The sequence below is a fragment of the Balaenoptera musculus genome, chromosome 13 (genome assembly GCF_009873245.2).
Source record: "Balaenoptera musculus isolate JJ_BM4_2016_0621 chromosome 13, mBalMus1.pri.v3, whole genome shotgun sequence".
NCBI lineage: Eukaryota > Metazoa > Chordata > Mammalia > Artiodactyla > Balaenopteridae > Balaenoptera > Balaenoptera musculus.
Genome location: NC_045797.1, coordinates 29,842,533 through 29,865,317, shown reverse-complemented (window position 1 = coordinate 29,865,317; position 22,785 = coordinate 29,842,533). Strand labels below are relative to the sequence as shown.

General features: G+C 48.6%; 1 protein-coding gene across 1 annotated transcript in view; it reads right to left on the bottom strand.

Moving 5' to 3' along the window:
- Positions 1-3,536: 3,536 nt before the first annotated feature.
- Positions 3,537-22,785, bottom strand: part of ADD2 (adducin 2) — a 105,079-nt gene continuing 85,830 nt past the window's right edge. Inside the window, exons 10-16 of the mRNA XM_036873323.1 lie at positions 22,018-22,194; positions 17,986-18,243; positions 16,481-16,600; positions 15,563-15,652; positions 13,458-13,605; positions 11,639-11,764; positions 3,537-5,183 (exon numbers count right to left, since the gene is read on the bottom strand). Of these exons, the coding sequence (XP_036729218.1) occupies positions 4,876-5,183; positions 11,639-11,764; positions 13,458-13,605; positions 15,563-15,652; positions 16,481-16,600; positions 17,986-18,243; positions 22,018-22,194 (1,227 nt within the window). The 3' untranslated portion in view covers positions 3,537-4,875. The remainder of the gene's footprint in view (positions 5,184-11,638; positions 11,765-13,457; positions 13,606-15,562; positions 15,653-16,480; positions 16,601-17,985; positions 18,244-22,017; positions 22,195-22,785) is intronic.

The window sequence follows — 22,785 nt, the reverse complement described above, 5'->3', positions numbered from 1 at the left end:
AGAGCTCTACATGTGCACTCTTAGTTCCAGCAAAAAGGAATCCACGTCCAACTGGACAGGTTGCTTAGATGGGGCGTCTGGAACTCATCACTCTACTGTGTACTGTGCACGCTTTTTCATATTGTGGCACCAGTGGAACTGCCCACAGATAAACATCCAGTGAGCATATTTCATGAGTCAGTTCAGGTCTCTGACTTTTTAAAGTATCCCTCTCAGAATAGATGTGGATCAGTGATGATATAATGTCCCATCACGTTTTGAATTGTGGGGAGCCCTGTCCTTTCTGCGGGGGTGGAGAGCATAGATTTGCATAGATTTGTCCCCTCCTTCATTTCTTCTCAGACTCTTTGAATGTTATTGTCTTAGAGAGTTCGCTTGGGCTCATATGGTAGAGAAGATTTTAAGAGACCCGCTTCCTCTGTGCTCGGAGAGGCAAATGCAATGTGGCAACCACCTCGAGTACTGCTGCCGACCTGCACCAGTACCCAGGGGAAGGGCTGTAGTTTTCCTCATTTGTTCAACAGTCAAAAACTGAGTATTCCTGCCCGGAGCTAGAGCATAAAATTCACACCGGTACAAAAGATGGCATAGAGGCCGAGGGTAGGCTGTGTGTCTATCTGCCCCTCTGACTACCTCCATGGAGAAATCCACACTTCCTTTTCATTTTTTAGGCTTTCAGAAGTGAATTGTGATGTTGGGTGAATGGTTCTTTTAAATCCACGGCAACCAGAGAAGTGACCTCATAGCACTTCTTCCCATGTTGACAAGGATAGTAGCCCTCTGTGATGGCAGTGCCAAATGACATCTGCATGACTGTCTTGCCACGTTCAGGAGTGAGTGACGCTACTGGACAGGGAGCAGGATGCAAGGCTCAGAGCACACAATCAGTGGTATAAGGGTGATGCTTTCCAGTGGGGCTCTTACTGGACCAGACTTCTCATCCAAATCCACTCAAGTTCTTTGAAAAGAATTTATCTGCCTGCAGAGGAAGAGCCCCATTTTCCTTACAGGAGGGTTGAGGGAGGTTATTTTCATCTGTATAACCTGGCTGAAGTCGGACAGTGACTTGGGTCACCTGCAGGCCAGGAGGCTCTTATGGAGCCCAGATCTGGGCTGGTCTCTTGGCAGTGCTTTTTGCAAAGTTTGAGGAAAGGTCACGTGGTGTGGATGGTCCTCACACATCACTGCTGGGTACCGGTCACCAGTGCAGGGGGAGTCACTGGCGCCAAGCTTGCATCTCTGTAACAACCTCTGCCTCCTCACTCCCACCCCTGCCCCTCTTCCCAAGGAAACAGGCTCAGAAACCTCTCCACTCCCCAGCTCAGCAGCTATAACATAGCGTGTTTGTCCACATTTTCTCATCCTTTTCCACAGCATATCCAAGCTTTACTAGAAACCATCCTATCACCTAACAATGCTGAGCTCCTCACATGTACATTTTTCTCCAGACAGACACTGGCCAAAGTATTCAGCCAACTTTTATTCAGAGCCAAAGAATAAGTCCCTTCCTCTCACCCTAAGAGCCTGTGGTCTTGTTTGAATGGCACATCTGCTTCAGCAGCACTCAGCACCTGGCCTCGAGCCTGGAGCCAGGCCAGCTGCATCCTTTACGTGCAAGAGGAGGAGAAATGGGCAGGGTGACTCAACAGCTCTCCCAGCAACTCTACACCAAGACAAAACAGAACTGGAAGCTGCGCTGAGCATTAGCTCTCTGAATAGTTCCCTCTCCTTGTTGAAAAGCTCTCTTCAGATGCCTTATCCAAAGAATGTCATGGGAATGAATTCTGTGCTCCCAGCTCACTATTTGCTATAAAGGAAAAGGCAGTGTAAGGCAGGCCACCACAGCCGTTCCAGTTTCCGAAAGGCCTCCTTGCGGAGACCTCCCATGCCTCCAGCGCTGCCCCCTGCAGTCAGTTCTCCGCTCAGTCACCAAAGGAATTTTTCTAAGATGTAACCTGCTCACGATCTACCCTGACCACAAGCCCTCAGCAGCTCCAAACCCCGTTCATGATAAAGTCCCACTCCCCCACACCTTCTACAAGTTTCTTTATGACCTACCCCCGCCCACCTGTGAAGTGAACCCCATCGCCTGACTCACACTTTCTGTCCCGGCCACACTGAATTACTCCACGGACGCGTCATGGTGTTTCATGCTTCCGTGCCTTTGTGCGTGCTCGTCCCTCATCACCAGTGTCCTACTAATCCTCTTGTCCTCCTGGAAAATTCCTTTTTGTTTTGAAAACCTAACTTAACCCTCACTCCTTTCAGGAAGGTTTCTCTGGCCTGGAAGATAGCCAATCAATGCTTCCTTACACCTCCTCTGCACCCTTGCCCGTTCTGTAACTTGTTTACATGCCTCCTAGACTTAGGAACCTCCTTCAGGCAGGAACCATGTCCTGCCCTCAAGCTTGGTCCATGACCTAAGCTCATGCGTGGTTTTTGAACGCATGGGGAAAGAACAGATGGATGGATATGAGGTGGCCCCATGGCATAAACTCCTGCAAGGCCCTGGCATGTTCACCTACATGAGGCCTCCCTGTTTTAAAGGGAATAAAGAGAATGTGTTGAAAGCAAAGAGTCTGTTGACATCATCTCTGAGCGACAACCACTCAAACATAAAAAGCTGCATCAGTGGTTGGGTCCCCTCTACCTTTCTCTTAACACTGCCTGCCGCTGATTTTTCTAGTCACAACGATTGTTTTCTTTTAATGTCAGCATAATGCCTGCTGCTTAGTGGATGCTTAACAAATATTGGGATGAATGAATGAATGTGAAATCTTTTTTTTTTTTTAAAGAAGGCATCAAAGGAGTGCCTTCGAAAGGCATTTGCCATATCACAGACTTTTCTGCCTTGGGTTGTCCATCACAAGACTTGAGTCAATCAGAAGCAGAACAGAGAGATGGGTCTGGGTAGCAGTTAGGAATCTGCTCTAGGGACACACAGTATTTGTGTTTTCCTTAGTCGTGTGTCAGTTTCCTTCCTTCTCAAGAAATAGCCCAACGATGATGGTGTTTCCTGCCCCAACCAGAAGGCTCTGGCCTCTCCTTTGTCAGAGGTCCACACTGGCCCTGTCGCAGCCCACATTCACCAGGAACTTACTGTGCACTGATCGGGGAGAACACAGGTGGTTTCCTACCTTCATGTCAAGTGCTAACATTATGCAGTGGAGACCAGTCACAGAAACGAAACGGTCCAGGACTAAAACAACCACCCTCGGAGATTAAAGTTTTCTGATCATCATAGCTGTTAAGTGCAAAGGCTCTGGACTCAGACGGACCTGGGTTCAAATCGAGGCTCTGAATCTTTCTAGCCAAGTCACTGGAACAAGTCAATTATCCTTTGGGGGGTTCAGTTCTCTTACCCATAAAATGGGAATAATCTGACCCACATCACAGAATTATCACGAGGGTTAAAGGATATAGTGTATGTGAAGCCTGCACAGTGTGTGTGTGTGCGTGTGTGTGTGTGTGTGTTGTAGTAAGTGCTCAAAAATGGAAAACTATGATTAAGAACTTTCAAAAATACTTTGACAATATTCAGGACAGAAAGGGAAAATATTCTTTGAAGACACTGTGCTTTAAAGAGAATGGATTGTCTATCTTTTAGGAGTTAATGGTGCTCATAAATCAAAGCCCCAGGGAAGAGTATGAAAAGATAGTGACGGCATCTAAAAAAATAGCTGTGGCTCTTACAGGCCCCAGGATTGATGGACAGACAGTGACAGGGCCAGGGACACCCAAGCCTTTCTCTGAGAGCTGGTCCGAGAGGATTAATCCTGAAGGGCTCACCTCATTCTCCTCTGCTGGGTCTAGAGTGACTGAGTCAGAACCCAGAGGAGCCAAGGTCAAGGGGCCAAGGGTAAGATGCCAGTTCCAGGCTGTGAGCCAGGGCTTCTAGGTCTAAGGGAAGGTCAGGGGATCCCAGATGCCGGACCGGAGGGGGACAGAGTGAGCTGTGCTGCCCTGAGAGTCAGGCAATGCTTGAAAGGCATCGCATATCCGCGCTGTCCTGGTCCTCCTTGTACAGCCCAAAGCCAACAGAGGATCGAAATTTCCCCGAATTTCGGCCCTGCTCATGACAGAAGTTTTTCCTAAGCTAAATTTCGTTTTAGTTTTGAAGCGCCTGATATGCACAATTCAAATGGGTCAAGTTCCTGGCTTCTTATATTGATCGAACCATCCTCCACGCTGTGGCTGATCTGGCTGCCCTCAGGTCTGCCCTCTCTTACAACAATTCCGGCCGTCATTCCAGAGGTTCCATGAAGAAAGCTCGGGGTTAGTGGTTGGGGGAGCACAAGCTAAGCCATCAGCCCTTGGGAACAAGGATTAACTTCTGGTGGAGGGGATGGGTCCACTTGTGTGGTTACTGTGAGCAGCAGGGCAGTTACCCTATGGGAAAGAGAAGAGAGGTTTCTAAACATAGTGACAGCTCCGTGAGCAGGAGGTTGGGTTCACGCAAGGACAAGGGCCTTGCTCAGGGAAGCCTCGACCTGTCTGATTTGGGTCTGATTTGTGAGAGCTTGCGGCTGACTTTGGCCCCTCGCCCCGGGCTCAGATCGGGGGCAGCGTCCTCACGAGGGCGGCCCACAGCGAGGCAGTGTCGTGCAGTGGAAAGAGCACTGGGCTGGGAGCCAGAAGACCTGACTTCCAGGACAGGCTCCGCCACGAACCAGCTGCATGACCTTGGGAAAGTCACCTGATTTCTGTGGGGCAACTGTAAAATGAGGGGTTGGTGGGGTAATCTCTAAGTGTCCCATCAGAGTGTGATCCAGGGCCTATTCGACCCCTCCTTGGCCCCGTGCTTCCAGGGACAGAGATGGGAGACGGCGAGGGAGGGGAGGGAGGACGAAGATGGGAGCCCCAGGGGGCTGCGCATCAGGACTCCACTTTCTCCTTCTTTTTGCTCTTCTTCAGGAAGGACGGGGTGCGGAATTTCTTCTTCTTCTTTGAGGGAGACTTGGAAGGCGAGCCCTCTGGGGACATGGGGCCGCTGGTGACTGACTCTGTTTTGTCCTTCGAGGTATCGACATCCGTGTCGGCGCTGGTGGTCATCCGGCTGAGGCTTTTGCTGAGGATGTCCTCTGCCGTCTGCTCGTCCTCCCTGCCGTTGACCACCACTCCTTCGGGCTGCGTCACTTCCGGCTCTGTGGTGGCTTTGCTTGTTTCCGTCTTCTTAGCGTCTTCTAGAAAAAGATCCAAAGACGTGACCCATAAGATTTCATTCAGGCGAGAGCTTCAACCTGGGGCTAACAGAACCATTTCTAGGCAATTATATAAAGGAAGTCTAGAGCAAAGAGAGGGGCCGGCTGACATGGTAAGGGGAAAGGGGTAGGCAGGGCTCTCTCCCAAACAGGAGAGAACAGGCCCTTGGCAGGCCATGGACTCTGGGCTCTTGCCTACAAATGTAAACAGGTAATGATCTCCAGACACGGCAGCAGCCCAGCAAGGGCCCGGTTGGGAGCTTTCCTAGGAGCGGACAGAACAAGGGAACAGACGCAGACTACAGAGAGGCTGTAGGAAGGGGAGGGCAGTGTCATGAACAACTCAGGGGACGCATCTAAGAATTGTTGTAACTGGTTCAGTTTCACTAGTAAAAATATGGAAATGACATGTTTTCATACCCATTTCATTTCCTACACCACTGAGGAACTTTTGAAAAATCGAGAGTATCTTCCCAGTAGGCAGAGGGGGCAGGCAGAGGGAGGGTGGAATTCCCTGAGTGGCATGGACCCTACAGATTGCCACCCAATTCAAGGCCAGGAATGAAACCCTCCTGCCGCCCTTTCTCCTCCTTCCCACTCTCATCCCACCCTGCTTCCACTCAAGCTTTGAAATACCTGGATGGGGAAGGAGGAGGGAAAATTCTAAAACTGTAGACTTTGAAAAGTAGATAGGAAGGTAAAGATCATCTAGCTCCTCCCCATTTTACAGATAGGAAAACTGAGTAAAGCAGTAAAAGCGGGCAGACCTCAGTTTCCTGCCATCCCAGCCTAGTGTTCTTTTCACTACGTGAAACTGAGAGGGGTGTGTGTGATTGTGCATGTGTGTGAGTGTGCATGTGTGTGAGTGTGAGGGAGCTGGGGAAGGTGGGAGACTGGTGTCACTTACAGACAGAGTGGGGCAAGATAGATGTCTTGGGAAAAGGCTAGGGTTCTTGACGGGGTAAAGACTGGAGAAATGTCTGGTTACATGGAAGATGGGACAGAGGGGGGTAAATTTGGGAACAGTTAGCATGGGCTAGTTTAACTATCTGAGTAAGCAAACATCTTCTCCAATAACTCCTGAGGACTGTCTCCTCTTAGTACTGAAGACCTTGGCTCTGGCTCCCATTCTTCCTACTGTCTGGTCCGCATCCTGCCATCATCCAGCTACCAAGTCCTCTAATGCCCTTGACTCCAATGGCCCTTACTGCCCTCCCGCCCACCATGCATTCCCATGGTCATCACTGGCCATTCTCTTGAATGCAGAAAAGCAGTCCAGACACAGCCTTCCCCCTGACCACTCCCCTCTCCTCTCTTCACCTGCTTTTGGCCTCATCAACCCTCTGGTCCCTGGACCCCTCCTTGCCATTGCAGTCTGTTTCCCTCTGTCTGGACCACCCTTCTCTCTCTTCTCTGTGTCCCCAACCATCACCCACACAATCAATCAGCTTGAGTGTTACCCTCCCCTTGAAGTCTTTCCTGGTCCCATCCCTGCTTCCAGGTAGAATTTGTCACTCCTTCCTTTCGGCCCCTACTAGATAAATTTCCATCACAGTGATTGTAAAACAATCACTTCTTTTTTATGCCTATCTCTCCCCTCAAAACTGAAATAAATCAGACAAGACTGTGTTTAATTATCTACGTGACTAGCTTACAGGAGGTACTCAAAAAATGGTTGTGGAATCCATGAATGGTTGAATGCATAAGCAAACAAATGAACGTGTGAATGGTTTTATTCTAACCAAGCCAACACCATACCTCACCTTTTTTCTTGTCTGTCCCAGCCTGAGCCTTCTACGCTGAACTGGACCCAACCTTGTAAACAAACAGCAGCCCTGCATGCTGGCCTTTGTCTCCTGTACCTATTCCCCTGTTCCCACTCTCGGCCTCCTGGGCTCTTGTACCTCCAATGGCCCCTCACTTGGATGACCCGTGAGGACGTGTTTCTCAAGTCACACCCTCTCAGATGATTTTGTTACCTGCCTTCTAGCTCCGTGAACACAACTATGGATCAGAGGACGCCCCCATTCTGCCCAGGTGCCATTTCCTGCCCTGTGGTGATAGGCATCCTCGCCCCAGCAGTGGCCTTCACCCATGCCTGCCCCTTTAGCTGCATCTGCAAACGCAGCCCCTGCTGGCTTGCTCTAGGAGAGCACACCAGGATTCTTCTCCCCAGCCAGAAAACAAGGACACACTGGGCATGCCACCAGCATCTCGCAGAGCTCCCGCACCATGAATCGTCTGGGGAGCACCAGCAAACGGAACGTGGGGCTGGGAGGCGCCATGGGCCTTGGAGGAGTCGGGTTCCAGACTGAGGTCACCACTCCCTCAGAGGGAGGGGACAGAGACCCCTGGAGGGTGCAGTTGGCCAAGAGAAAGGGCAGCAGTCAAGGCTCTAGGAATAAATACTTATTGGGCCCCAGTAAGGAAAGTATCAAGGACCAGCTCTGAGAGCCCAGATCCCTCCTTTGTTAACAGCCCATGACAGTTAAGGTCAGAACTACCTGGGTCTTCAGCTATTTGAAGGGCCCCAGGAGCTGCGGCAGATGCGAACTCACCTTCTAGCATCTCCTAAGATGAACCACTGGCTTCCTCTCCTAGATGGGGCACTTGGAGCTCTGGGAGTAGGAGACGGGTGTAGGGTGGGTGGAATGGGGTGGAGGCTGGAAAATTGGGGGATCTATCCAAGGATGGTGGCCAGGAAGCAGAGGGGAATAGGGAGAGTGGATTTGGAACAAGATTGGACTTGGCAGCCCGGGTCCATAGCCACACCCTTGCGGCTTGGGAAGAGCTGAAATGCTTGAAGAGGCTGGAGGAGGAAGGGGAGGTGCTTTGGTAGGGAGATGCCGAGCTTGTTTGGGTACCTACCTCTCAGACTGGATTTCTCACTATCCCTCAGTATCCAAACACTTGCCTCTCAGTCCTCTGATGTCCCCTTCCAGAAATGCCCACTCCCTGGACAGCCCACTCTACTCTTATCTGCCAGTCCAAGCATATATCTCCCCAAGGTCTGGTTCCAGCCTCCCTTGACATTTGACAATGATTTTGCCCTTCTCTAAACCTACCACCAATATATTAATTTTACACTTGAGTGTGGTCCCCTCCCCACACTGAATCTGGGCTGGCCCTGTGGCTTGGAGAAACCAACAGAATGCAGAGGAAGTGCCACTGAGCCAGCCTCAGGCCGAAGAATTAAGAAGGCCCAGCAGCTTCTGCTTCTATAGTTTGGAGAGCCTTCAGGCACCATGTGTAAAGTCCAACCGCCTTGATGGAAACACAGATGGAGAGGCCACATGGAAAGGACCTACAGTTATATGGAGAGACAGACAGACAGACAGAGAGACAGAGAAAGAGGCCCAGCCATTCCACTGTCCCAGCTGAGCCCAGCCTTCCAGCTGCCCCTGACAAGGCACCTGACATGTGAGTGCACCAAGTTGGAAGTTCTAGCTTAGTCAGGCAACCAGATGACTGCAGCCCCAGCTGACATCAGTGGAGAAGAAGAACCACCCTGCTGAGCCTAGTCAACCCACAGAAGAACTAATTTCCATAAACCAGTTCTCATTAGGCACTATGATTTAATAATTATCTACTGCTGCATAGCAAACCACACCAAAACTCAGTGGCTTAAAACAGCAAGCAGCGTAGTATCTCTCACAATCCTGAGAACACAGTACATAATGAGAACTCATTTTTGAAAGCACAATACAAGGTCCTTTTATATTTATGAGCTCATTTTATCCTGATAACAATGCTGTAAGTTAGGAAAGGCAAGGATTCATGTTAGTCCCCCATTCTGCAGTGTTTTTATGCAACTTATTTGAGATGGCTAAATTAGTAAGTGACAGAGCTGATCTTCTGATGTTGAATGCAGGGCTATTTCTTTGCAGGCATAGCCAGTGGTCCTGAGGGGCCCCTGGGGGGATTGAGTCAGCAGGGGCAGGGACAGTCAGGAGCCAGTCACAGAGAAGGTGATGACAGAGATGGCCAGATGTGAGGGAAGAGGACTGGAAGGACTCCTTCAGAGAGGCTGAGGGGGTAGGAGTTAGGGAGACAGATGAGGAGTGACGTTGAGGTGAATTAGCACAAGAGGATTTGAGAGCATGGTGACAAATGGTGAAAAAGTCATTCCTGATCCGATGGGTGAGCTACATGTCAAAGTGCAGATGCTACTCAGGGGGGTCAGCCCTGTTGCCCTGAGGAGCTGGGCAAGCCAATGGGCAGCCTGGCCAAGGCCACCCAGCCCCACTTCACACCGGTCACCCCAGACAGCTCCAACTGGTGCCTCTTCACGCGGGGAAGGCACCAAGGAGGTCCACGCTCCCCAGCTCTGCCTGTGTTACAGGAAGACTCTTTTCTAACAACTCAACTAGAGTGTGCCTCTCCATGGAGCATAGATTTGGGCCAGAGAGAAGCAGGAATCCTGCTGCAGTGGGAACGACGTCAGGCAGTGGGAAAGTAGTGATCCCACCCCTCACACCCCTCTCCTCCCCCCTTCTGTCCCACTGAGTAGCAGAGGTCACTCCAAGGGGCTCCCAAGAGCCGAAATGGAATTGCCACCCCTTGTCCCACTCCTGCCACCAGCCTCCTCTCCAGTGGGCTTGCCTTCCTGCAGTTGGTGCAGGGGTGCTGCAGACGGCAGTCAGGCCGGGTGCTCTCTGCATCCAGATAAGGCAGTTGGTCCCCAAGGCCATTCAGGCTCTGGCCCCCGGCCCTAGAAGAGGTCATGGGCTCCTTAGAGGGGCCCATGCACTAGGAAGGGGGAGGTGCAGATGTGCTCCTGAGGGCCACAAGCCCTCCGCCAAAGGGGGCATCCAGCAGCTGGCCCAAGGCCTATTCACTGTGGGTGGCATGTCCCATGCAAGTATGGGAGTGTGTTAGTGCACAGGTATGACCTATGTGTGTCTATCCTAGAGGGATGCCTAAACCATGCACAGCACATGTGGAATTGGTCATGACTTTTATGGTCAGGAAACCTCCCGAAGGCAGGGTTGTGAGCGGCAAAAGAAAAAACTGAGGAGCAACATATTTCCTTTGTAACCGTCGTCCCTCCCCCATTGCACGTATTGGAGTGAGTTAGTAAACAGCCTCTCTGTAATTACTACAGAGACAAGTATTCAGAATCAGAGGAAACTCCCTTGATGAAGGCACAAACGGGAAGAGAAGGGAAGACGTTGTGGAGGCAGGTTGACAACACCACGATGAGACACGATGAACACAGTCATGGGACATCCACTTGGGGCTCTGGCCTCAAGCAGATGGGTTTCCTCTGCCAATGCTGGGCCTGCGCTCAAGGCAGCAGTTCACTTACGGAGGGAGCTCAGGGTTGGGGACTCGAGCTGCATCCACATGTGTGGCCATTCTACCCAGGAGGGGGAAGGTTCTATCAGGACACCCAGCTGCTACTGTCTGCCTGGGGTTCAGCCCTCCCTGGTGAGGGCTCACAGTTGGGGTGGCGTGCCCCAGGGGAGGAGTGTTCATGCTCCGGAGCAATTCCAGGAGCTCATTAAAGACACTTGCATGATCTAGGAGGTTTGGACTATCATATTATTATCCATCATATGTATATTATTAACCATAATCATAATTAGATCTTATATTTAAATCATGCTTTTACTCTTTCCAAGTGTGTCTTCACCTACACCTTCCCTTATATATATAAGAACCTTAAAAGGGGAAAATATTAGTAGCCCCATATGACAGACAAGGAAACTGAGGCACGGAGATTATCTGATTTTCTAAAATCAACAGTTGAGTTGGGCCTAGAACTCAGTTCTCTAAACTAGTATCTAATAAAGTGGTTTTCAACCTGGGCTACACATTAGATTCACCTGGAGAGATCTTACAACTCCAGGCTGCACTCCCCCATGCCCACTCCTAGACCACTGAACCCAGAAACCGCTGGGGTGGGACCCCGGCAGGCGTCAGGGATTGTAAAGTTCCCCAGGTGATTCCAGATGTGCAGCCAAGGTTGAGAATGACACCATCAACCTCACCTGGGGGCTTGCCAGAAATGCAGGGTCTCAGGTCCCACCCCAGACCTACTGTGTCTTCATTTTAACATTTGATCCCTAGGTGATCCCTGTGAACATTAAAGTCTGAGCACTGGGCTGGTGCATCTAGAAAGGCCCATCAGCCAACCTGGCCTGAGTGAGAGATGAGAAAGAAGGCTGTGGGTCAATCATTAACTTACTCAGCATTGCTTAGACTCGGCTTAACCTGTAAGGTGTATTGTCACAGCTTGTGAACAGAACAAGCTTAAAATTGGTAACCCCTGTTTCAGGTTCCCTAGAAAGAGCAGAGGGGAGAGTCTCCCGTAGGAGGGCAACACCTGTTGAAAGGCAGGTGCCCTGCAGTGCATACCTGCCCACGCTCTACGCAGACCCCCTTCTCGGCCTGAGGAGGCGCCTCCTCCCTCCCAGCTGCTCAGCTCCACTCACCGTCCACAGACTTGGAGGGAGAGCCCACGGGGCTCTTCGTCTCTGACTTGGCCGGACTCTGAGCTGGAGAAGCAGGTGCAGACTTTACAGGTGAGCCAGGCTCCTCAGGGGCAGGTTCTTTCTCTCCTGAAAATACAGAAAGCCAGCTCAGGATAGAGGTCAAGGAGAGGAGAGGTGGGCAGACCGAGAGTGCTTTAAAACAACTGCTTTCTTCTGCTTGGTCCTCATTTCCCCTGGCTGGAGTTAGCTGCTTCCTCTAACTTTTAAAAAAAATTTCTGCTACATCCTAGGGGAGGTAATGGGAGGAGTCGGAGTCCTGTTCCGTTTCCTCCATCACAGGACATCTTTGGATGGACTATGTAACCCCTGATGTGGACGGCAAGACTGCAGGGGAACTCCCGCCCACGATTTGTTTGCATGTAGCTTGTTTATTATTTATCTAATTTACATGTCCGGTCCAAACACTCTCTAGAGACAAAAAGGACCATATTTTTCTATCTACTTTTTCGATTGGCACCAAGAACTCCAAGCAAGCTAACTCCAAGAAAGCTAGCGAGGATTCTGCTAGTGCCTTTGTTCCTAGGAAGATGGCTGACTCTGGGTGGGGACGGGGGCTGTGGAAGAGGGCCCTGCCCTGAGGGAATGAAAGCCTTGCCTGGTGGACAAAACCAAGAGCTGAATTCTGTGTCTCAGACCCCAAGTGCACTTGAAGCAAAGAGAAGGGACAGCTCCATGTGGGGGACAGAGAGGGCTTCCTGGCTGGAGGGGGTTTGCCACAGAGGCCGAAGTGCAGATAATACTGAATCAGGCTAGCCAAGAAGAGAAACTCTGTCAGGAAGGGACAAAGGCATGAACAAGCTATCAAGAGTATGACTGCTTAGGACTCAGCATGGAGAGATGGGCTTGACTGAGATTCTGACAGAAAGGACTCAGCTGCTGGATTCTGACATAAAGGACTCAGTTCTGATTGCCAGGCTAAGCGGTTTATACCAAATCTGATAGATCATCAATAATTATGATCGGGGGCTTCCCTGGTGGCGCAGTGGTTGGGAGTCTGCCTGCCAATGCGGCGGACACGGGTTCGAGCCCTGGTCTGGGAAGATCCCACATGCCGCGGAGCAACTAGGCCCGTGAGCCACAATTACTGAGCCTGTGCGTCTGGAGCCTGTGCTCCGCAACAAGAGAGGCCGCGATGATGAGAGGCCCGTGCACCGCGATGAAGAGTGGCCCCCACTTGCCGCAACTAGAGAAAGCCCTCGCACAGAAACGAAGACCCAACACAGCCATAAATAATAAATAAATAAATAAATAAATAAATAAATAATAAAATAAATAAATAATTATGATCACTATTATAATGAACATATTATTACAGCTAACATTTGTCTGGTGTCTACTGACCTAGGCCCTATTCATAGGCACTATCCTAAGCACTCCTCACGGATTAACTCCTTATTCCCGGGTGACAGGGTCAGTGGGGTCATGGCGGCACCACCGTGTAACTGTCAGGCACGAGCCATGAGGGGCATTGTTGTGATTAATAAAATCATGCTGATAAGAATATTATTTGGTGATGGAGCAGGAAGGTCAAATCGAGGACATGACAGAGAAGAGACAGAGAGAAGCAAATGAAGATTGAAAAGGAAAGCGAGACAAGGCTGGATTGAGCCCTGGGGGCCCTGGCAGGCAGGAAGGAAGGGGGTCCAGGCTGCTGGCGGGGAGTGAGGGCCATGGTTTGCTCTGCTGCCTCTCTGGGTGCCCCGAGCTCTCCCCTCCGCCCTGGGAGGTCCTGAAGCACCAGCATCCCGGGGTTATTTACCATCGAGTTCTAGCTTCTTCCTCTCCACCTCTTTCTTGTACTCCTCCAGCTCCTGGTCCGTGAGTTGGCTGAAGGGGTTGGGCACTATCTCCTCGGCCTCGTCTTTGGTATCCGCCTGGCCCTGGGACATCAGCTGGCTCTCTGTGGACTGAAAGTTAACCACAGAGTGTGTCGCTCTCTGAACGCCGCAGTTGGGGCCCAGGCCCGAGCTTCCTTTCAGACTCATGGGGCTGCCAGTGGTCTTGCTAGGGACAGCGTGGCATGCAGCTCCATGGCAACAGCTCGGGGCCTCGGGGTAGGGGTTGTTCACTCCGTCCCACGGCTACCTCACCCCCAGACCCGGCTTCTTTGGAACCGCCTGGATGAACGCAGGGGGTCCTCCCTCTGCCCCGGAAATAAAATCAAAGAATGCTCCCCAGCAGAAGGAAGACACACCTTTATTGCGATCTCTCCTGTGGACGCTTGCAAGCCGTCACTGTGCAAATACAGCGGGCAGCCTGCAGTCAGTCAGCCAAAACCCAGCATGCAAAGCGTTGGCTCAACCAGTGTCCCGCCAGTCGCTCCCCACCATGCACCCCACCACCCCGCATCAGCAGCACAAGCCACAGCACCCAGCAGTAAGTCATATGCAGAACACACAGTGGCTTTGGCGTTCTCCGTCCAAACTGTTAGTCCTGTTTTGCACACAGTCATAAATAACAAGGGGGCCAAGGTCCTGAACCTTGGATCTTCAACCCGCCTGTACTGCAGGTCCCTGAAGGGACATTGGCAAAATCACTGTGTTTCACCCCCTCTGGGGAGACCCTGGCTCTGGGGAGCTCACCAGCTGGGCCTTGTGTAAGCTTCGGGAATCCTTTGATCCCTCTAGCTCGGGACAGTTCAGACTCCATAGTCCTTTATCCTAACTCAGCATCCTCATCTCGGCCTTTGGGAATTCAGTGCTCTGGAGCCAAGGAGCCAAAGAAAGTGACGGGGGGGATGTGAGCCTGGGCAGCTGGCCCACACCACACACTCCAGGCCATCTGTCTCTGGCTCATCAAGTCTTTTGATGATGGGCCCATGGGCTCCTTCCAAAAGAAGGCAGCACTGGGCCTATCTTAAGGAATCATGGGGTTCAAAAGAGTCCAAGACCAGGATCCCAAGAAGAGGGACTCCAAGGAGAGCACTCGGTATAAATGGCAGAGTTTTTAACAATTTTGCTCATAGTATTGAACTCTCACCTCCCCCCGACTATCATGGGGTATTTCTATCCTTGACCCTGTAGCACATTTGCTGTTCCTCGTCTTGGCTGAGCTGAGGTGGGGTGGAGGTGATGACATAACCTTCACACTTCCCCCTGCCAAGGGGCACCCACCTGGTGGGTTGCAGCCTGATCTGAAATCATGACATCACCTCAGTTTGCTCTGCAGAGAGGAATGGGCCCTGTATCCCCCGCCCCTGCCCTTACTGCTAAGAAAGATGCCATTGCTACTTTGCAACGAGCAGCAATGGTTTCCAACACAAGCCAGAAGTCTGACCTTCACCCCTTTTGCTAAGCGCTAAACAAAAACTTTTCTATCTCAAGCAGGGAAACAAGTTTATATTTTCTAACTCTACGTGTGTTTGTGTGGGCAACTCACTGCCCCTTCCCATCCTGTAGGAAGGAGTACCAGTCCTTATATACATGTCTGCCCTCTGAGAGCCTGTGAGCATCTTCCCAGAGCTACGGCCTGATGACGCTGTTTCCACGCACAGAGGACAGAACCGCTCAGGGCAGGCAGGCCTGGAGCTGCTGGGAGTGTCCAGCCGTGCTCCTGAGAGGCCACTCTGCGGGGCACTGACAGAGGGCAGAGGGGACCTCCATGGGGGAGGCATAGAAGCCGCATCACTCCCGTGGGCGGGCTGGGCTGCTCTTCCCCTGCCTGTCGCCCACGGGGGGGGGGGGGGCGATGATACACTGTCCCCAGTCCTCACAGCGTCCGTTTTGCAGCAAGAGCACCAGTGCCCAAGATCACAGGGGAAGGTGGGCATATAAGGACTCAGGGGTCCTGCTGCCCAGCCCCAGGCACTGCAGACCCAGAAGGCAAACACGTTTCCCCTCCAGACAAGGGCAGCGTCTGCTGTACCGGGCTTCGGCTCTTCTCAGCGATGACACTCGCCAGCAGCTGGGACTGAGGCCCCGCCGACTTCACATCCTGTCGGTTTTGTTCTCGAAGCTGTGTGGAAAGGGATGGAGAGAGTGAGCTAGCTGTCCAGCGTCAGGGTGTGGAGTTGGGAGGGAGCATGCCCAGGGCACACTAGAAAGGCCGCCCAAGGGGGCAGATGTAACGCATCACGTCCACTCTGAGACAGTCTGTCTCCACGTCTGCTCCAGAGTGAATGAGAAGTTTATGTAGAGCACCAGACTCTCATTAACCGTGAGCAGGTCATTGAGATAAAGAGTGAAATGAGGCATAGTAGATCCTTGAGGGAGATTCTCAATTTTTAATATTCCTGTGAAGTCCCTGAGGAATTGGTTTAAACTACAGATTCCTGGGGGGCCACCCCGTGCATATTGAATCTCAGTCCCGCGGGAAGAGGGGTGGGAGTGACCCAGGAATCTGCCCTTCAGAGGACCACACGCTGAAACACTGTTCTGGGAACATACCCGACCTATGGAAGGTGGTCTGTTACAAGTTAAGTTTTTAAAGTAATGTTAGAAATATAAGTGAGTGAACTGTAAAGCAAAGGTAGAGAAATAAACACAAAGGATTTTGCAATCTTGAAAATGAGCCAAAGGGAAATAGCATAAAATTTGTAAAAGTTCGATTTGCGGGCTGGTCTCTTAGACACATCTAATGTCTAAATCTAGCACCTCTCTATTTGAGGGTTACACAGGACTACAAAAGCACAGCGCTTAGCACTGTGCCTGGAATATGGCCAATAAATGGTAGTTTCTTTTCCATAAGAGGCATCTGGGATGTTGGTAAGTCAGGCGCATCCTGGGGACCGCCCCCCACTCCTTTGAGGGAGAAAAGATGGAAGGTAATTAGCTATCACCTTACCTTGTTGCGCATGTCCAGCACTTCTTGGGGGTCAGTATACAGAGGCACAAATTGGTTTGGGTTTTCGATCCGTATGGGCATGCCACTGCTGGATTTCTCCACCTCGTCGGCCTTCATCCACTGAACACACACAAGGCCCGGTGGGTAAGGCAAAGGCATATGGCTCACCGTCCCCCCTAGTGGTCCACCCCATGAGATCTGGGCCGACCAGCCTACGTGCAAGTCAGCAAGCCTAGACAAACACGTTCCCTCCTCTTGGGCCTCTTTGATGTCTGTCTCCCAGAGCAGAGATGGACAGCAAATGACCCAGCAACCAAAGAAAGGCCCCAGATCAATGGCCATAAAGAACACTTAAGAGGAGGGACAGAGCCTTGGTGCCAGCTTTGACAGACAGGCAGCCATTGGTGTTGTAGTATTAGATGACTCATGGATGTTAATTGGCAGGGCTTTTTTTTTTTTTTTTTTTTAACGAAGAGCTATTCTATTTGGCTGCCAGCTACTTTGTTGGTGAAAATCAAATTAAGAGCCAGGGTGTGTGATGAGGGAGAGAGAGAAAAAGAGCACACAATTTGTAAAAATTCAATCTGTGGGCAGGTCTCACACGTCTAACGTCTAAAGCAAGCACCTCTCTACAGAAGAGGGTTATAAAGGGAGTGGACAACGTAATAAAGCAAGTAGCCCACGCACCTTCTGGTTTTGCATCAGATAGGCAGTTCAAATGTTGGGTACCTCTCCCCTGAATTTCCCAGAAGCCCCTTCCAGATATGGGAGCAAAAAGCTTTCACGCTGCTGGGAGTGACCTGGCCCAGCCACCCTCTGGACCAAAAACTCAGCATAAGGGTGCAAGAAACAGGTGATCTGCTCCGTAGGCATGAGAAGCTGCTCCCAGATGCCCAATAGGAAGCCTTAAGGGGAGACAGGACTAGTGCAGGCCCAGGGGAGGTTCGCTGTTTCCCTTTTTTTTTTTTTTTTAGATTTGCTGATTGTTCTATTGAAGAACATTGCGAAATGTGCATATTCAGAATCACATGGACACTTTAGGTTGGTTTGGTATAGCAGACATGGACCTTGTATTGTGAGTAGATACTGGATAGTGTGAGGGGAAAAAAAAACCCTAAGAAATCTTGGTTGTTTTCACAATTTGCATGTATGACATTTCCAAGTACAGATTTTGGCAGCTTCAAGTTTCTCTGTCCAGGGAAATTAGATTAAAGAAGTCAAAGTTTATTACAGAATTTAATGGTTAGCTTAAACAACCTTAATAAAGCCTTGGGCAACAAAGCTTCATTCCCCAGTGGAGAAAAGTACACTGCATACTAGATGAGTGATAATTTTATCTGACTCATTCAACTGTGTGTAGGAGAATTCCACAAAACAAACAGGGCATTATTTTTCCATTTTCTGCACTTGCTGTTTCCCTTTTAAAGCGGCTGAGCCCACACAGGTAGCCGGGCACTCTCCTTCCACCCCAATCTCCCCAGCGGAGCCCCCTCTGCCCTCCTTACTGTGGTCTTTGGCCGGGGGCTGCCCGTGCTCCTCTGGACCTCGTCGGCCACGTTGACCCGCAGGTAGGTGTTGGGCGTGTTGAGCCAGCGGGTCTTCTCCTTCTGCTGCTTCTGGGCGTGTTGCCTCAGGGCGGGCACCGGGGTGCCGTCCTCCTCAAACACGAAGGCTGTGACCGTGGCTGGAATCTCCACCTCACTTTTGTGTTTGGTTTTCTCTTGAACAAAGGGGTAGCGGTAGGTGTAGCCTGTTCTGTAACCCTAAAAAAGGACAAAAATAGAACCACACGTGGTGGGGAAAATGGTCAGTTACATGCCTGCTCGCCCACTCACACGCTTTACCCCCTTCCATCTAAAGGACTCAGTTTAACCCAAAGTCTCTGTAACACAAGCCAGGCCTTGCCGCGCCTCTGGTGTATTTCAGAACTGTTCCCTGTCTTGGTCCCCCAACCCCTCCCCTCCTCCACCCCAACAAGCCCTCTGATCAGGGATGAGAAAGTCCCCAGAATCTTGTGGACCAGACAGAGCTCCAGCTTTTGGTCTGGTCCAGTAGTTCTCAACACAACAGAGTCATGCGGGAGCTTTAAAAATGTGGATGCCTGGGATCACCTCAGAGTTTCCCATTTCATTGGACAGTGGTGCAATCTGGGCTACAGGATTTTAAAAAGTTTCCCAGCTGATTCTAACAGTAGCCCTCCCTTCCTCGACTCTGAGGCTTCTTGACTATTTTTCTCTTGGGAGCCCTAACTCTGACTCAAGAATATCCCTGTCTCCTAAGCAAGCATGTCCCCCAAAGGTGGACTGTTAACTCAGAATGAACACTCGGGAATCTTAACAGCTGCTGGGGCAATTCTCGGCTCTGCCTGTCATCTTTTTTAAAATTAAAGTGGCATTAAAAAGAAAGTGGATTACGAAAAAAGTACAGAGCCATGTAGAAAAATTAAGCAATATAAAAAACATAAGGAAAAAGTGGGTTTTATGCAAAAATCTCATCCCCAGAGACAACCACTAAAAATCCTTTCAGTCATCTCTCTAAGCACACATATACAAATGCATGTATGTAAATATACAGGCTATATAATTAATGCATCCTATAATATATATAAAACAGTATATAAATGGACTGTACCACATAAGCAGCTTTTTAAAAAATTGAGATATAATTGACATGTAACTTTATGTTAGTTTCAGGTGTGCAACATAGTGATTCAATATCTGTATGTATTATATGTGTAACTGAATCACTTGGCTGTACACCTGAAATTAACACATTGTAAATCAACTATACCTCAATTAAAAAAAATTTGTATGTATTGTGAAATGATTACCACGAGTCTAATTAACATCCAGCACCTCTCATAGTTAGAATTTTTTTCTTGTGATGAGAACTTCTAAGATCTACTCTTTTAGCAACTTTCAAATATATAATACAGTATTAATAACTGTAGTCACCATGCTGTGATTTATCACGTCCGTCTTCCCAAAACACTGAGCCAATTTACACTTCTGCCAATTGTGCTGGAGTTCCCAGTTCTCGTCTCCTTTCCCCACACTGAATATTGTTGAGGTTTAAAAAAAAAATCCTTGGCAATCAGATGGGTTAAAAGTAAAATCCTCTACTTTTGTTTTGTTCTTTTTTGGATTACTAGTAAGACTGGATATTTTTGATTACATTTAATGGCCTCTTGAATATCTTCCTTTGTACACTGGGTTCTCAGTTCATTTTTCTATTGTGATGTTCATCTTTTTCATATTGATTTGTAATACCTCCTTTTACAGTAAAGATATGAATCTTTTGCCTGTCACAGGTGTTGCAAATATTTTCCCCATACTTTGTCTTTTAGCTTTGTTTATATGGTGGTTGGGGTGGTTTATAAAAATACAAATTCTGGATTTTAATGTAATCATATCTGTCAATATTTGGCATCACGATTTCAGACTTTCCTGCCATGCTTGACAAGGTCTTTCCCAACACAAGAGCATTAAAACTATTAATCTATGTTTTTAAATACCTATATGAATTTCCTTTCCATGTTTAAATTTTTGACAAATCAGGGATTTATCTTTTTGAAAGGACAAGGTAGTAATCCACCTTAGTTTTATTTCCCAGATGGCTAACAGTCTATCTTTTTCCCACAGATTTATAAGATGGCTGTTCATCCTGTGTTAAATTTTCATGCATTTGGGATCTATTTCTGGATTTTCTAAGCTGTAGCATTGATTGGCCTGTCCATTCTGGACTAGTGCTTCTCCCTTTAGTGACTCAAGCCTTATCACACTTTACCATGTGGTGGTAATCACTCTTCTTTTTATAGGATTTTCCGAGCCATTCTGAATTTCACCTGAAAGAACATTTTGCTAAGTCCTTATACCTTCCCCCACTTTTGAGGAAATTACATTGAGTTTATCGATTAATTGGGGAAAGTTACCCTACTGAAGTTTTTAACCAAGAATAAATTATAGCTCTTCACTGATTTCAGGTTTTCTCTGATGTCTGTTGGTAAAATTTTACAGTTGCCTTTAAAGGGGTTCTGCTTAAAGTTTGATTCTGCTGCATTTGCAAATAGGATTATTTTCTCATTATATTTTCATTGTTTTGTTTCAAAATTTAATGGAAATTCTTCTAGTGTTTCACCATGATGCTAGTGCTTGTTTTGAGAAAAAAATCATTTTAATCATGTTAAATAAATGGCTTCCTATCTTACTTAACAGCTATTATTTTTATAAATCAATATTAAATTTTTATCAAATAACTTTTGATCTCAAAGTAATCAGAAGGTTTATATTCTTTGGTTGATATCATGAAATATATTTAAAAGATTTATAATATTAAACCATCCTTCAATACTAGGAATGAGCCCTCACTTGGTTATTGTGTATTATTATTCTAATGTTATGCTGGATACTATTTGCTAGTTTTCATGCAGCATTTTTCATCAACTCAAAGTGAGATTGGTCTGAATGTGTTATAATTGTTATGATTTGGTTTCCTTCTTTCACTCTTATCTGCAACAGTTTAAATAGTATAAGAATAGTCTGTCTCTTAAAGGTCTGAAAGAATTTCTGCATGAAACCACTTGGTCCTGGTGCTTTATTTAGGCATAGTGACTCACACAAATGTTAACAGGGGTTGTATTTCCATTGTGGAGTGTACCTTTCACCATTATAAAGTGACCCTCATGCTCAGCCTGGTACTAAAGTGGAAATGATTTGGAGGAACTGGGGGCAGAAGAAAAGGACTGATTATTGCAATGACCCAGACACAACAAAGAGAGGGTCCAAAGTAGTAGCAGTGAGGGGGAGGGGTGGTAAGTGATATAGAAATGTCACGGAGATAGGTTTCATCTTCTCTTTTCTGAGCAATCTAAGAAGTCAGAGTCTCTTCCTGCAATTAGCTCCTCACTGTATATGCTTTCCTCTTTTTCTTGAATTGTCTCCTATTTACATCATATATCATCAATTAAATTGTTAGCTCCAGAAGGAAGGATGTCTTATAATTCTTTGGATCCTTTAAAGCCCACTCCTGGACATATACCAGTTAACTCCCTACCTGATTGATTGATTCATTCATTACAATAGGATATTGTTATAATGCTGCTCACCAGGAACAGGGAAATTAATGGCATTATGTGTTTTCCGCATTAAAGTCATGAGATTAGAAAGAAAGGCAGAGCTAACTGCAAAAGAGGAGTGGACCAAGCCACAATATGAGAGAGGCTCTGTGGTCCTGACTTTTGCTGGATTACCACCTCTCGTACCAACCGAGGGCTTCCTATCCCTTCTCTAAAGAGCACCCTGCAGGTACGACAACATCCAACAGCCCTTGGAAAAGGGGTGGCAAAGGCCACCATTTGAGAAAACTCAACTACTATTAGAATGACCACACATTCTAAGTCAAGTGGCCGATCAAGGGGCTTTAACAAATTAACTGTGACGCTGGCAGTTCTCACGCCCACCGAATGCTTCATACTGACTGGTTTTGGGGGAGCTAAGCCGCAAAGGACTGGCCTGGGAGGACAACAGCAGGAAACTCACCAGATTGTCCAGCATCCTCATGAGGGCCTCGAACTCGTGCTCCCCCAGCCGGCTCTTCTGCATGGGCCCGAAGGTGCTCCCCGCCCACTGCACGGAGCCCACCTCGTGAGGCCGGTGCTTCTCCTGCTCCAGCAGGATGAGGTTCTCCACGCCCCCCGCGCTGGACAGAGCAGACACCTGCGCAAAGGGCAGAGAACGCTCAGCTCACACACACACGTGTGTGCGCGTGTACCTGTGCTCCTCGGTGTAACAGAGAATGGAGATGGGGGAAGATTAGAAACAGAAATGTCTGGAAAACTGAGCTGTAGTTGGTTTTTTCCTCCCAGAGGAAAGCCACTCCAAACTTGTAGGGCATGTGCCCATTTCCAGGGAAAGAGGTATTAGTATTTCTTTCCTAATGTCAGTTCTTAGGGGGACATAGCAAGTGTTAAACCTTAAGAATAAAACAATGCAGAGTACTGAAAAATTACCTGGGACACAGACCAACCTCAAATTGTGATTATTTCTGGGGAAGGAGGGAAGATGAGAAAAGGGGACTTCAATTCTTGTCTATAATATTTTACTTCTTCCAGAGGAAAATGCCGTTGATATTTGTTAAATCTGGTTGGTAGCAGGTGTCTATTATATGACTCTCTGCACTTTTCTGTGTGTCTGAAATATCTCCCCTTAAAAAAAAAATAAAGTCACTTGAAAGAAATAAGCTGCCTTCTAGGCCAGTGAAATATGAGTGTAGCTGCATGTTGGGCTGAATTAACAGGTCTAACGGCA